The sequence below is a fragment of the Rhodofomes roseus genome, assembly GCF_022264815.1.
Source record: "Rhodofomes roseus strain CIRM-BRFM 1785 chromosome Unknown C8Q71scaffold_20, whole genome shotgun sequence".
Lineage (NCBI taxonomy): Eukaryota > Fungi > Basidiomycota > Agaricomycetes > Polyporales > Fomitopsidaceae > Rhodofomes > Rhodofomes roseus.
The window spans coordinates 425,460-439,412 of NW_025952976.1; the positions used below are offsets into that span (position 1 = coordinate 425,460).

The following is a 13,953-nucleotide window of genomic DNA, read 5'->3' on the forward strand; positions in this document are numbered from 1 at the left end:
GAGTTAGCTAGAGATACGCCGATACGGAACATGCGGAGCAGATGTCATCACCTGTCTCCGAGTAGGACATAGCCTACTAAATGGAAAGGGACACTGTTATCTCGACGAGCTGTGACGTACGGCTGGCAGAACTGCAGCAATTGTCGCAACGATTCCTATCTGAAGGCTGAGTCGTCGTTTGTAGCAACCAGCGAAGACGAACGAACCATACGGGGCCGCAAGTGATCAATGTGGTTTTTCAAGAGTGCATGCTGACTGACTAGATCGACGGACATAGGCATGTGTGCAGTCAAATCTGGCTCGAACTGGCTGGGTCAGTGCTCCGAACTGGAAGATGTTGCTACGTCGTAAGCAAGCTCAAAGGCAACGATGCCTCGAGCCCTGCGGTATTGCGAATGTGACTATGGTAGACACGCGAGCTGTGCAGATCTGACGTCTCCGAGTGGAGATTGCTGGATCGTGTGGGAACATTGTGGTTATGATTCTACACAAGACAAGACCTGTTGCTCGGTTCCGAGATACCATAAGCTTACAGAGATCGCTACGTAAGCGGACGGCGCTGAAATGCAGCGCGAACTTGCCCCTGCACGCGGCGCTCCCATGCAACCAGATTGACGCGTCGAGCAACCTCTATGCGCACCGCGTTGTCCTTCGAGTGCAATATGCAATGTAGATAGGCGAAAACGAGCGCATCCAAGGCAGTCGGTGTACTGCGGCAAATCGCTATGTCAGACGGTCACCGGGGCGTTTGAGCTTGGATGAGACATACACGGATCCAAGGAACCATCTGTCCGTGCCAAGGCGCTCAGACAGAGATGAGATAGCATCCCGATACTGGAGCATGACCGCGTTACGATCCACGTGAGTTCCGTACGGTGGGAGGACGCTGCTGAAGCCAGTCAAAGGAGCAGGAGGGGGGTTGAGCATGGTGTTCAGGGCGCGATGCTTTGAAGGGAACGGTGAGACCAGCGCAGCGAATATAGACGGCGGTGGCTGAGAAATTGCCTGGGGATGCCATAGACGTCGTCAGCCTTTCTAGGACGCGATGGTACTTAGTGTGCTACGCACCAATGCTGCATGGACATTGCCCTCCATTAACGACACCCATGCGCGACTTTCATCACGCGCTGCCTCGTCTGCATATCCCTCTAGCTCGCCCTGGCCACCGCCCACCTGCCCATCTACCCAACCGGGAATGAGATGTGCGGCGAGCAGCTCTCCGCCCGCGTCATCGCCTTGTAGTGGGACATGCAGATTGGGGAAACGGCCGTCCACCGCACCATCCTCCGTGACATCCCACCGAACGTGTATTTTGGAGAGCCCACGTAAAGCGAGGTATGCTTGCCACTTCAAGCATTCCACATCGCGACTGAGTAGGTCTTCAAGCTCCGAGATCTCGTTGCGTGAGGGGTGGATCCATAGGGTGGGTGCTGTCACCGCCGGGGCGGTATACGACGACCAAACCGGCGGGTGCGTGTACAGCGGGAAGAGCGCGAAGAAATGACGGAGCGGCTTCGGCAACGAGAGGGACGGCAGCACAGATGAACCCGACATCCAGAAGCACCAATATTGCAGCACCCTACGCCCGCTCAGGTGCAAGCTACTCGAGTGTACTCCGGAGTCCGGTGGTAGTGGAAGTAGGGGCTGTAGTAGGAGAGACTGAGTAGTAGTACACAATAACTCGGACTACCATATGTGGCAGTCAACGCTATGTATGCTGACGTAAGCCAATAGCTGTGAGCCCGTGTCTACCGAATTCAGTGTCACAGCGCGTCTCCCATTCCGCTTGTGCATACTCAACATCGCAACTCCATTTCATCGGAGGTATCTTGACAATTTCGGGGGGAGACTTTGTGCTCGAAGCCTCTGCTTAGGTTGCGCGCGCACCTCGACGTTCGTCCGAAATTGCCAGCTGCCAGGCGACCCGCGTCGCGGTCGCGCGTCCCATAACCCGCAGGCTTGCCGTGAGGGCCTCCTCCCATGTCGGACCAAAGCTCAATACCCTCTCGACCACCCACACCTGTCGCAGAGCTCCCCCCATCATCGCAAGTTCGCCCATATCGCTTTACATGGGATCCGACATCGGCGCGCAATACAGGCCCGGGTAGTGTCTCAGCCACTACAGAGGGCCATGCAGATTACTTCGGCAACTCTTCCCCGTATGACTTGTACGGCAATGCCTCATTGGCGTCTCTGCAGCTTGGTGCCCTACCAGCTGAATGGAGCAGTGCGAAGCATGGGTTCCACGGTACGTGTTCCAATGCCTTGCTGGCGTAGTGCGACTCATTGTGTACAGCGATCTCTACTGTCGTGAATAGCCCCCATAGGCGTTCTGCACCTCCGAAGGCGCACTCCAGCCTCCCCTCCGTCCCTCCTGCCGAGCTACCGCGCGTACGTCGGAAAGACTTCGCCGCGTATCTGACCGCAGTAGGTCCCGAATGGGAACGCTTTAAGCGCAGCGCAGAGCTCGGTCGAGAGGGCACTGCGCAGCTGCCCACGACACCTCGCCCGTCAGGCTCCTTCGACGACTCAGACCTTCCGCGTACACCTCGGGGACAATCCAGTCGAGCGCCACCTCCACTCGAAAGCGTACCTCAGGTATTCTTTGACCCCGATTTCAACCTCGGAGAACCTCGTACGTTCAATGCGGTCACAGAACAAGGAGAGAACGGTGGTGCAGCAGATACAGACCCCTCGGCACTCTCGTACTCACTACCTCTATTGGAGAAGCTTTCGCATCACGCCGACACAATAGAGCAGCACTTGGTGCGCGAGATCTCCATCCGCTCGACTTCTTTCTTCGCTGCACTATCCAACCTTCAAGACCTCCAAACCGAATCCGAGCAGTGTCTGGATCGGATAGGAAAGCTGCGTGGCTTGCTGAAGGACGTAGACGAGAAGGGAGCGCGGAAAGGGTTGGAGATTGTCCGGAGGGAGTGTAAGCTACGGAACCTGGATTCGGTGAAGGAAGGTGTCAAGGTAGTAGGAGGCGTCGTGGACATGATGGGTGTCGCGAAGGGCTTGGTCGCAGCAGGACAGTGGGGCGAGGCGCTGGATGTCGTTGACGAGCTGGACCGGTTATGGGATGCTGATTCCACCTCGCAGCTACCCGCAGGCAAGCTTGCTGCAGAAGCTGCTCGACCGGCGATGCCTTCTCGAGAGGGCACTCGTTCTCCTTTACCGCCAGTCCCCGAGTCTCCGCCAGAGAGCCCCAAGCCTCCCCCGCGCCCTGCTGTCCATATCCCGCTATCTTCTCTCAAAGCCTTCACGTCTCTGCCTTCACACCTCCGTGCCCTCACCATGGAGATCACATCAGCACTGACCTCTGAGTTTGTCAGCGTATTGCGCCTGGATCTCGTCGAGCACATTGGTTTCGACGACCTGGAGGCGAGGAAGGATGACCCAGATGTATCTCTCAAGGATAGGCTAAGACCACTGCTGCAGTCTTTGGCGCGGACCAAGGGTGTGCAGGAGGCTGCGATGTCCTGGAGGGAAGTTGTGATGGCCGAGGTAAGGAGCATGATGAGGCGAGTAAGTGTTGTGACCCATCCGAACTCATTCACGAACGCGCTTACATGTCCTCTCAGCGAATACCTGCTTCTGATCTGGAAGAAGACGTGAATTCGTGAGTTGCCCCTTCTGATAATCTGGACGTAAGGGGCTTAAGGTGGCCTATTTAGGTCGTCTCTTGCCAACGAACTCCGAGCTATGTCCCATTCTGCTTTCATGGACCTGGCACGTATGATGTACAAGAGCCTACTCCGGTGTATTGAGAGATTACATCGAGAAGGCAGCATCATCGTCGAAGTACTCCAAAGCATTCGGTATGGCTTTCCTACCACAATTGCTGTTTCACTGTCTCACTGACTACTAATTGAGGTCTCCGAAGGTATTAGCCGACGTCGCCGCGCTTCAGGAGGAGCTGTCGGGCATCTTGTCTTCGGCCGCAGAATTAGCCCATACTCGGGCATCTAGGGTAGTCGCCTTGCGTGGAGAACAACACGCATCCCTGGATCTCCCTAGTTTTGCAAGCTTGTTCAATGATTCATGGAACTTCGTCATTGAGTCGGAGAAGATCTGCAGTCGTATGATTGTAGGCCTTCGCGGCACCATGATCAGCCAGGTTTGTTTATGTCGGACACTGTGATTGCAGAGGAGAGCTCACCATTATTGGTCTGACGAATGCAGGCAAAGATATTCTTGCAGACCTTCCATCAAGCGCAGATCTCACATTCTGCAAAGTTGGTGGAAGATGAGCAATGGAATGCAGCAGAAGTGGCGCCTTCGGTCCAGCACATAGTCGATCTCCTCGTCGACGCCTCCATTTCGGATCCCCCGGAGTTCCTGCTCAACCGCCCACCAGAAACACCACATCCCGTATCTCCTCTCCTCTCTCCACCTGCAATGTCATCCCAGCCACACCGGCCTGCCCCCGCATCCCCTCTCCCCTCACCAAACTTTCCCTCCGTCCGCCCGTCTGCCTCGCGTGCAAGCTCGCGGCGTCCGAGCGGGCCAGGCAAACATCTGCACATTGAGGACCGGGCGTACTTCGCCGTCGGGGCGACGCTCGAGGTGCTCGTCGTCCTCGCAGACTACCTCAAGATCATCACTAACCTCGAGATGCTCACGACGGAGACGATGAGCCGCGTCATTGAGCTACTCAAAGCGTTCAATTCGCGAACGTGCCAGGTCGTGCTAGGCGCAGGTGCCATGCGGTCCGCAGGGCTCAAGAACATTACTGCGAGACATCTTGGTATGTGACAATGATCCCCTGCGCTTCTGCCGGGGCGATATTGATTACTTCTTTCGCTTTCGAACTGCTAGCCCTTGCGTCACAGTCACTGTCCATTGTTATCTCGCTCGTTCCATACGTTCGCGAAACGTTCCGGCGCCACCTCAGCCAGAAACAGGCCGTCATGCTTGTGGAGTTCGACAAGCTGAAAAGGGTATGTAGAACGCATTCCTCCATTACGGCCGCACTTCGGTCCTCATGTACATCAATCTGCAGGATTACCAAGAGCACCAGAATGAGATCCATCAGAAGCTGATCGCGATCATGGGCGACCGCCTGAGTGCCCATATCAAGTCACTCCAGGTCAGTTTCTGTATCCTTCTGTCGAGGCCGCATGCTAACTACGTCCTCCGCATGTGTTCTGGATCGCTGTATATAGGACGTCAAGTGGGATGTACCCAAGGAAGGCGGCGGTGTGAATGACTATATGGAGATCATAATTAAGGACACGGTCACGCTACACAAGGTGCTCTCGCGGTATCTGTCGAGTTCCGTGGTGGAGGTGCGTACTGGTAACATAGATGTTTTTGAGGTGTGGCCTTTCTGAGGATACTGTGCAGTTCGTGATGACCCAAGTGTTCGCGGGCATCAATCATCGGCTCTCGGAGGAGTATACCAAGATTGAGCTGCCGTCCCAAGAGGCGAAGGAGAGGTACGCCATTTCCGATCCGGCTCCTTCCCGGTGCAACGGCTCACCGCACCCGTAGGTTGCTCGCGGACGCGCGGTATCTTCATCAGAAGCTCACAGGGTTGAAGAACGTGGGCGCACCCACCGCCATGCTGGAGATTATCGTGCAAGAGAAGCCTGTGAGGATTCTCTCACCCGCTGTCCGCGAGGCAGCCGCGCCACAACCCACACAGGCGACACAGGCAACCCAGCGGATTAAGGGCATTCTCCAACGGACGAACAGCAAGCGGACGTCCCTTCTTTCGCCAGTTCCCGCGCCCATACCCGTACCTCTCCCAGAGAAGCCGCTACCGACGCCGACACCCCCGCCTAGCGCGCCGACACTAGACCCAGATGCTAGGGCTCTATCAGTAGCGCCGACCCCCGCGTCACGATCGGAGGATGCGCTCGCGATGACACAGTCTCCATCTGCCTCCCAGGTGGACTTAGCCGCGCCGAATGGAAATACCAATGGCGCGAACGTGCCGTTGTCGGATGCTGAAGAGCCTCCGCCAGAGGCGCCACCAAAACCGTTGTCACCCGCTGCAGTGCCCCTACCTCCGTCATCACCCATGCCCACGCCTACCCTCGTCATCGACAAACCGCAGCCGGAGGTGCCAATGCAGAACGGCAATGGCGTAAATGGCGATGCTGTGAACGGGCATGCTACAGCTGAGATGGAAGAGCCTCCTGCTGTGTAACGTTGCGGTGGATGTGTTGGGGTGGACATAGGATGACTTCGCTACTATTGCCCGCACTTTACTTACTATACCTATCCTCTGGACGGATACGATAACTTTCTTCGTTCGCGCATATACTTGAGTGTGCCAGTGGCACCAGTGAGTTCGTGTAAGAAACATATCATGCAAGCCCAACATCATGTCGCGCATGCGATCACACGGGTCCGCGACGTGTCGCTCTTACTGGTGAGTATTAATTAGGCTGGCAATCACCGGACGGGCCCATCAGTCATGTCCTTGCAATATTGTCGACTCTACGTAGAGCAAGTGGCCCCAGCCCAGCACGTCCTTGGGCGTTCGTCATCCAATTGCAACGTAACACAATCTAGACCATTTGACGGTTTCACCACAGCGATTCATAGCGAAATTTGGCCCCAACTGCCATACCTTCACCAGGATCAATCTCGTTAGACTTGCCCTCGCCAGCGGCCGGGCTCTCGTTGAAAGCAAGTATGCGATGTATCTGCATTGTAGTGTCTCAAGTTCAAAAGCCAACGTGTCCCTTACCGCGCTCGCCTAAGTTGGGTCTCTGCGACGATTGGTAGAGACGCAGATAAGTATGTAGAGGGTGCTGTACAGTCACGTTCGGACGCGTCGCACGATCGCGCGAGTGGCCGGGATCGTCCGGCTCAGCCACACCGCCCAATCAACACAATTGGTGGCCCCATTTGGATGTGGCCGTATGTGGCCACGACTACGATGCCCGTCGCCATGCTGAAATCTTCTCGTGTCCTCTGCGGACGCTCTGGTCGAGTCGCCTGGTCAGGTCCCCTCAGAAAAAGCTCGTCTCTTACGCCCTCGACGCACTCGACAACAGTCAGCAAGTCGTGGCCACCCGTCTCCTGAATTGTGGCCCGCAAGGACATCCGCGACTGACGCGACCGTTCAGGGTGTTCAGACATCGTTGGGTGCGAGCGGGTGTTGCGATGCACGTTTGATATATACAAGCTGAAATTCCGTGAAGACATAACGCGGATGGTCGAAGATGCGACGACGACTTCCTCGCGGCTGTGGCGGCCTACCCAGGATTTCGTGACCAGTGAGTGCCCACATCCATACAAAAAGGTTTACAATTACAGCTTGCGCACGATAGACGTACTGCATCTTCTACAGATGTTTCTCCGGGCCCGCCTCACGATCCGCCCACTGTCGCTCCTCCTGGCCGCGATATCGTCTCGAGCCTTGTGGCTTCCCCCCGAATTCTCCTCCCAAACGTTGGCAGTTGCGATGCTCGGGCATCTATCCAGAAATCCAGCCGTCACCCGCTGGACTGGTCGGGGACGGTTGGCTCGAGCGCTTGCACGCGCTCGCTACAGCTTCTTCGACGAGTACCTCCCAGTTGATACCCACCAAGGCCCGATTCGTTGCATAGCGCAGGAAGCCTTCGTCCAGACGCGCCTCGCTCTGACGACGCACAACAGATGCGTGGCTGAGCAAACATCCAGTACCGGTATCACGAGACACTCACGTTGACGAGCTCATGCGCGGCGTTGCGCCTCGTTCCCAGGAGCCTGAGCAGCCTGCAGTCAGAGGCTGATAGGGCACCCTATATCTCGGTTAGCAAGTGGACATGCATGTCACAATACAAAGACTGACGATCTGACTTGCTCTCGCGGATCCCACAGGGGCAGGTGTGCGTAGACCTCTGCCATCCGATGTACCGGTACAGAAGGCCGCACCGTCTCCCCGTCGAGGTATACGGATCGGGATAAAGCCATTGCAGGCCTGCGCCGCAGTGGCCACACCCCAGGTAAGCACGAACCAAGTAACGAACGGCGCTAGTTTGCTTACCAGTTGACCTTCGTTGGTCGTTTCTTGAGTCGTGTTTGCAGCTGGGTTCCTGTGTCGCAAATCGTCACCTCGATCAGCGGACTTCGCGCTCGTGCCAGACGACCTACCTTGTCTCTACTTTGCCTTTCTGCGACAGCTGGTTCTGAGGATCCGGCTTGCATTGAACATCATCACGGCTTCCTACACTGGTCTTCGAGCCTTGCGCCGGGACACCCTCCGTGCCGTGCACCGTCGCGTACTAGCTCATCGCACATGAACGATCGCGTCCCTCGGTTAGTCGGGTAATGAAGCACTCACACCGAGTCTGCAGTACTGCATCTTGCTAATCAGTCTTCTTCAGGTCTGTTACACGACAATAGTACTCTGTGGAGGGCGCGTACGCTGGCGATGAGGGCAAGACAGTCGGAAGACGAGCATACGGACATGCGCTCTCTTTGTTCAATTGGGCGCCTATGCGTTTGTGGCCTGCGGAGTGGCGGCGCGGGTTGCCGGCACGCGCCTCGGATTTCTAAGCGCTCGATGCAGGTCCAGCAGATCTGTGTGTCGCACAATGGTAGGGGATGCATTGTGGACGACATGTGGAATTTGAGACGGTCGCGCACGTTTCGTTCCCGAGCCAGGAAGCAAATCGCGAGACAGTGAAGATACCTCTATCAGGGATCCACGGATGTCTGACCGGGGGCGAGTGGATCCCCTCATCGCTCGCTGCGAAGGCACTAAATCTCAAGACGAGCACACGGTAGGCAGCCAATTCAAGTCGAGTCAACATCGGGTCTTCGCCTACGTATACACCCAAAGCATCAATTGGCTTGCATTGTCCGAGATCAGCTCTCAATCTCCGTGCATCCACCACCCTCCATCGTCGATCCGTCGTACCTACTGCTAGCAGCACAGCCCGACACTCCACCATGCGGCCCCCGATCCGCGAGCCCATGCGTCCGTCCTGAGCATCTAGCCTTACGCTACCGTCAGCGATTCATCATGCGCGTAACTGGGCACGACGTACCTCAGTTGGCTTTTGTGGTTTCCTAGGTCCACCTTGGGAGGGGCGTCGACGTCTCCAGGGGCTCCCATTCATCAGGAGAGGGCAGAAGCGTGTCCAAGAACACTGGGCTCATGGACATGAACGTCGCCTGGGGCGACCAGCACGACCCTTCATCCTGGGCTTGCAGGACATTTCCGAGCGACGGGGTCGACACGTACCCCGCGTGGTGGCCACTAGTTATCGTCTTGTCCTGTGCCCAACGGATCAGTTGCCATCACCAATGTTGGTCCTAGAAGTACTGACTAGCGTCGAGGGCTGGTGCCCTAGGTCGAACGCGCTCTCAGTCAACATGGCTGTCTGCGCCGACAACACAGGGGGCGTCTGCGATCGAGGTGAGCATACTCCATCCAGCGGGTCTTGATAGCCCTCTTACCTGATGGCCTTCGTTTTCCGCTGTGTGGTGTTTGTTTGCAAGACGAACCTTGCCTTCGTGCAGATCCCAATTGTTATCGAAAATCACTGCAAACCGCTCTCGTCCTTGTCCCTCCGGTGTTGGTGCAGCGGTCGGCCTCGGAGGTCCTCGCCCTCGCATCGGTGCCTTGCCGTACTTCAGTACCGTCGCGTACTAGGTACGCCGTCGCGTTTCAACAATCGCTTCTCCGGGTAAGTCAAACGACCGGGGACTCACGCTCGGTTTGCCTATCTGCATGATGCTAATTGACGTGGTTTAGGCTTCTAGATTCGTAACGAAGCTTTACCAGTGGCGCGCGGACGGGCGACGAGAGCATGATTATTGGAAGACGAGTGTATGGACGAGCGCCTTCTTCAATCGTCGGCGCCTAGGCGACTGTGGCTTCCGGAGTAACGGCGCGCGACGCCGGCATACCGCTCCTCGGACCCTTTAGTATGCAAGTTTGGCAGGCCTGCGGGTTGCACAATGCGAAGGCAATGTGTGGAGGAGATGCATTTCATGGGTCATCCACGCTGCCCTCGTCTCACCTCCGTTATGGAGCTACGGATGTCCTGTCCAGGACGAGTGAGCCGCCCTCTTCGCGAAGGCATAGAGCTCCCAAACGGACGCGTCGTGAATAAAGGAACAATAACGACATGAGACCCGGCATTCCTCTACAATACATTTGAGTCAATACGGCTTGCATTGTCCAGAATCAGCTCTCGTCTCCTTCCGCGCATCCACGATTCCTCCGTTCTCGACAAGCACCATCCGCCTAGTCGCCTACGATGTCCCAACGATCCGACTTGCAACCACCGACTTGCGAACGACCACAAGAGACAAGAGTCATGCGGCGCATGTATACACCCCGATCTCCCGACGGAATACTGGGTACTGTCAGCACGTCCACTCTGCCCGTAACATGCCGCGACACACCTCAATCCACCCTCGTCTCCACCCAGGTTTACTTTGGGAGCGGAGTCGACGTCGCAATGGGCTCCCAACTGTCCAATGGACTCGACAGTGTAGCCGACGACGCCGGACTATCCGTGTCTGTCGACGGGCCCTGTTCAGGCAAGCCCGCGGTCACCACAGTTAGCGGCGGCCTCGCATATCCAGCGGTGGTAATCAGCATAAACGTCGACCGCACGTCATGAGCTGTCGTAGCCAGATCTCCATGCTCTTGGTTCAGTGGCTGTGGTGGTCTTTTATGATCAACTCGAACGTAATGGTCGAAGATACGCACCAACATCGAGGACTGGCAGGCTGTGTTGAGTGGAAGCCCCGACGTCACAGTCACCTGTGCCGACAGCATAGGCGGCCACGTCGTATATTCTATGTCGGTCTCCAGTACATACCAAGGTAAGCATGCACTGTTCAGCTGATCTTGAACGGTTTCTCACCTGACGACGTTCAATCTCTGCTGTGCTTTGCTTGTTTTGCAGGCGAACCTCCTCTTCGTACAACTCCCAAACTTGTTCAAGGATCGCCGCGAAGTCTGTGTCTGCCTCTCTCTCAGGCGTCGGCGCAGCTATTGGGATCGTAGCCCTTCGACGTTGGATGACAGCCTTGCGGTACTTCACGACCGTCGCGTACTTGGTACATCGTCGCGATTCAACAATTGCCACTCCCAGAAGTCAAAGGGTCAGACACTCACGCTCGGTTTGACTGCTTGCATATTGCTGATAGGTGTATTGCAGGTCTCTGGATGCATGTCTGATGCTCTACGAGCAGTGCGTAGAGGACATCAGTGCGCAGATGAGATGAGTGTAGTCGGGGGCAAAGTGCAACGACGAGCGCTTTCTCCCCTCAAATAGCGCTCGTGCGTCTGTGGCTGTATAGCTGCTCTATATCTCGCGAAGCGCGATCCCGGCACGCTCCGAACCTTACAATGCAAGCACGGATGGTCTGCGAGTGGGAGATGGGGAGAAAGCTATGAAAACAGGATAATCTATGGCAATAGGCATGCGCCTTGCACCCGAAATACCGGATGAGCGGAGAGATAGCGATGGCCTGCCCTTGGGCATATGCTGTGGATACGCTCTACGCGAGCACTGAAATACCCCAAGTGTGCGGTCACTGTACCACGGAATCGCACTCGTTGGCAGTGTTTAATCAGGAAATCTCCGCATATACAGCGGAGGTTTTGACTGAGTGGGCCGCTCTTCATTATGCGCATGGATTGTCGGGAGTATAAACTGGTATGTATCAATCGCAGTCTGAGGACAAGGCTGAACGATGGCTGACTTCGATACACAGACCAACTGTTATCGACTTGCATTCTGTACGATCGCTTGGGACCACGTATACCAGATGGCTTGATCGCGGCAGCCAGGCAATATAGTCGCAGTGGCTGCAGGATCCTCCATACCGCAATCCTGAAAGAACCGCCCCGTTCGTCCTCGCAATGTCCTGGCGCGAGTGACTTCACTGGTCTGAAGCGCATAGTGACAGCAGGCTACGCCATGTGTGCCGCCCCTTCGTGATGACTGGCCATGCGATGAACTGTACGTGGAACCAAAGCGGCCTCGCTTCGGTAATGTCCTTACTCTCGGCTCGCATCTACGTGTCCGGGTTGACGGTTGTCTTCCAGTGTTCGATTCATACAAGAAACAGCGAGATATACAATGAAATATCATCCCACCCCGATTTTGATTGTCGTCCGTGTGCACCCCGTTCCCATCTCTACATCTGACAGTAAGCATTATTAACGTCCCAAATCTCTAGGTTGGCGACTTACGTACGTACCTCTAATCATGTTGTCTCATTCTTCCCCGAGCTGCGCGGGTACTCGTGATGGACCGTCGATGTCGCAAGTGCACCCCAAGCCTCTACAGGACTGAGCAGCGAGGTCGAAGACGTAGGGCTCGGGTGTGGCGTTGAGGTTGCGTGCGGCGTCCATTCCTCCCACGGTGTTATGGTTCTCTCTAGCTCCATCTGTGAAGACGCCGCGACGGTTCCCCTCTCCTTTTGACCGGCAGTCGATGTCGCAGACCTCTCGAAGCCGGCATCCTTGGCATCCTCCGCCGCAGCATGAAGCGTCAGATCCATGGCCTCGCGGAGGAGCAGGTCCTCCTCTCCTTCTTGCGCAAGCATACGCGCTGTTGCAAGTATTTCGAACGCGCGGAAAACGCACATGCGATACTCAGACCGCATCCGCCGAGCAAGCTCGCGCTCATGTCCGATGGGTCGCGGAGTAGTTGCCCGCCCTGTCATGCATGCAGGGCCCGAATGATTGTTCACCTTGGCAGGCATTCGGTCACCAACACGGCGTGATTGACAAAAGCTTTGGAGTACTCATTTGGTCCCTGAGCAAGTCTTGTGACTGCAGCATATTTGTAGGTTGTTGTCTGGTCTGTGACGACAGGACCGGTGGCCATGTATAGACCAGGTCCTTGAGACACGGGCTTCAGGTGAGTACAAATCATATAGCAGTTTGTCAATGTCTTCTTACATGATGGCCTTCATCGACCGCTATGTGGTTTGTATTCTCAGCACGAGCCTCTGCGCCACACACTCCCCATTCCCCGCCGAGGATTGCAGCAAACTTTACCCTCCCATCAAGATGAGGGCGATACGGCGTCGGTTGGACGAAGACTGCCGGTTTACATTCCAAGTAGCGGGGATGCGGTTTCCTTGCCAGCTCTCTGACAAGGTCTTCAGCCCGAGTGCCGCCGGGATGGTCGGCCTTGAATAGACGCAACGAAAACATCGATGTCAGAGGTATGTGATGATAACAATCCAGATGGTGTTGGTCGTGACACTCGATGAGTCGATGACGACCGACCGATGTCCTGCGACTGGAATGGAGTGGCAGCCTGAGATGAAAGAGCAATTGACGGCGATGCAGACTCAGAGAGACAAAGACAAGCATAGGCGCCGCCTCGTGTAGTCGGCGTCTACGCGCGAGTGGCTATCCTGGCTCATAGTCACTCAGCGGAGCCAGTCTCCGTTGCCCACCATAAAGAACGACAAACCAGCGGCCCGGCCGTCTACGCGGACAATGCTGTGGATGCAAGCAGACGGGCCAATTGACGTATAAGTAAAGAAGGTAAGTAGCAAGTTGTCAACGGTGCCGCTTTGCAAGAATAGTGATGCGATAACGAAGGATACCGCAGAAAGAGCACCGGAATTGGGAGTAGCTGCCGATTTGGGGCATAATCTACTTCACCGCTCGATTTCTGGATCGCTCACAAAGGTCTTGTCTAGGTAGCGGTCACCTCAGCTCATTTCCGGTCCAGTTTATCTCTCAGGTGGTTAGGGTACGCGTACTTCCATCGACTGCGCTGTCATGAACGCGCTCTGCGAGCTTGGAGCTGGACCAACGCGAGATCCTGAAAACTTTTGGGTTCGTGTGGCCTTTACGACGCAGTCGGCTTGCCCACCGTCGTCTAGTGGGATTAGTTTCGCGTATGATCCTTTCGCCTCTGGTCAGGCTGTTCCCCCGGCGCAGATGGCTCTGCATACTCTATTGGGGCTCGACTCCGGTTTGATACGTGGATATTGTCCTTTGACATAGATACGTGG

At 56.0% G+C, this 13,953-nt stretch overlaps 8 protein-coding genes across 8 annotated transcripts; 3 read left to right on the forward strand and 5 right to left on the reverse strand.

Annotated features, from left to right (window-relative positions):
• Positions 1-447: 447 nt before the first annotated feature.
• C8Q71DRAFT_775923 (uncharacterized protein) lies at positions 448-1,705 on the reverse strand. The gene is made up of 3 exons (XM_047924636.1): positions 1,069-1,705; positions 770-1,005; positions 448-710 (listed from the first exon to the last, which is right to left on the reverse strand). The coding sequence occupies exons 1-3, from the start codon at positions 1,552-1,554 to the stop codon at positions 542-544; spliced, it is 891 nt and encodes a 296-aa protein (XP_047775764.1). The 5' UTR covers positions 1,555-1,705; the 3' UTR covers positions 448-541.
• A 275-nt stretch (positions 1,706-1,980) lies between these two features.
• On the forward strand, positions 1,981-5,215 carry C8Q71DRAFT_713693 (Vps54-like protein-domain-containing protein; the record flags this gene model as incomplete). Its single annotated transcript, XM_047920931.1, has 8 exons — positions 1,981-2,248; positions 2,297-3,531; positions 3,588-3,625; positions 3,681-3,824; positions 3,880-4,123; positions 4,189-4,753; positions 4,825-4,946; positions 5,009-5,215. 8 exons carry the CDS (start codon positions 1,981-1,983, stop codon positions 5,213-5,215), a joined length of 2,823 nt encoding a protein of 940 aa, XP_047775765.1.
• C8Q71DRAFT_775928 (uncharacterized protein) lies at positions 5,115-6,345 on the forward strand. Its single transcript, XM_047924637.1, has 3 exons — positions 5,115-5,294; positions 5,353-5,444; positions 5,500-6,345. Exons 1-3 carry the CDS (start codon positions 5,220-5,222, stop codon positions 6,158-6,160), a joined length of 828 nt encoding a protein of 275 aa, XP_047775766.1. The 5' UTR covers positions 5,115-5,219; the 3' UTR covers positions 6,161-6,345.
• Positions 6,346-8,853: 2,508 nt separating this feature from the next.
• On the reverse strand, positions 8,854-9,782 carry C8Q71DRAFT_247276 (uncharacterized protein). The gene is made up of 4 exons (XM_047917282.1): positions 9,664-9,782; positions 9,409-9,600; positions 9,279-9,356; positions 8,854-9,225 (listed from the first exon to the last, which is right to left on the reverse strand). The coding sequence occupies exons 1-4, from the start codon at positions 9,682-9,684 to the stop codon at positions 9,019-9,021; spliced, it is 498 nt and encodes a 165-aa protein (XP_047775767.1). The 5' UTR covers positions 9,685-9,782; the 3' UTR covers positions 8,854-9,018.
• A 369-nt stretch (positions 9,783-10,151) lies between these two features.
• C8Q71DRAFT_247328 (uncharacterized protein) lies at positions 10,152-11,330 on the forward strand. The gene is made up of 3 exons (XM_047917283.1): positions 10,152-10,788; positions 10,872-11,070; positions 11,127-11,330. The coding sequence occupies exons 1-3, from the start codon at positions 10,580-10,582 to the stop codon at positions 11,241-11,243; spliced, it is 525 nt and encodes a 174-aa protein (XP_047775768.1). The 5' UTR covers positions 10,152-10,579; the 3' UTR covers positions 11,244-11,330.
• Positions 11,264-12,527, reverse strand: C8Q71DRAFT_850153 (uncharacterized protein). Its single transcript, XM_047926724.1, has 3 exons — positions 12,175-12,527; positions 11,686-12,117; positions 11,264-11,627 (listed from the first exon to the last, which is right to left on the reverse strand). Exon 2 carries the CDS (start codon positions 12,063-12,065, stop codon positions 11,694-11,696), a length of 372 nt encoding a protein of 123 aa, XP_047775769.1. The 5' UTR covers positions 12,066-12,117; positions 12,175-12,527; the 3' UTR covers positions 11,264-11,627; positions 11,686-11,693.
• On the reverse strand, positions 12,181-12,522 carry C8Q71DRAFT_860763 (uncharacterized protein; the record flags this gene model as incomplete). The annotated part of the gene is made up of 1 exon (XM_047927823.1): positions 12,181-12,522. The coding sequence occupies one exon, from the start codon at positions 12,520-12,522 to the stop codon at positions 12,181-12,183; it is 342 nt and encodes a 113-aa protein (XP_047775770.1).
• On the reverse strand, positions 12,362-13,508 carry C8Q71DRAFT_247265 (uncharacterized protein). The gene is made up of 3 exons (XM_047917281.1): positions 12,881-13,508; positions 12,724-12,820; positions 12,362-12,669 (listed from the first exon to the last, which is right to left on the reverse strand). Exons 1-3 carry the CDS (start codon positions 13,298-13,300, stop codon positions 12,602-12,604), a joined length of 585 nt encoding a protein of 194 aa, XP_047775771.1. The 5' UTR covers positions 13,301-13,508; the 3' UTR covers positions 12,362-12,601.
• Positions 13,509-13,953: the final 445 nt, after the last annotated feature.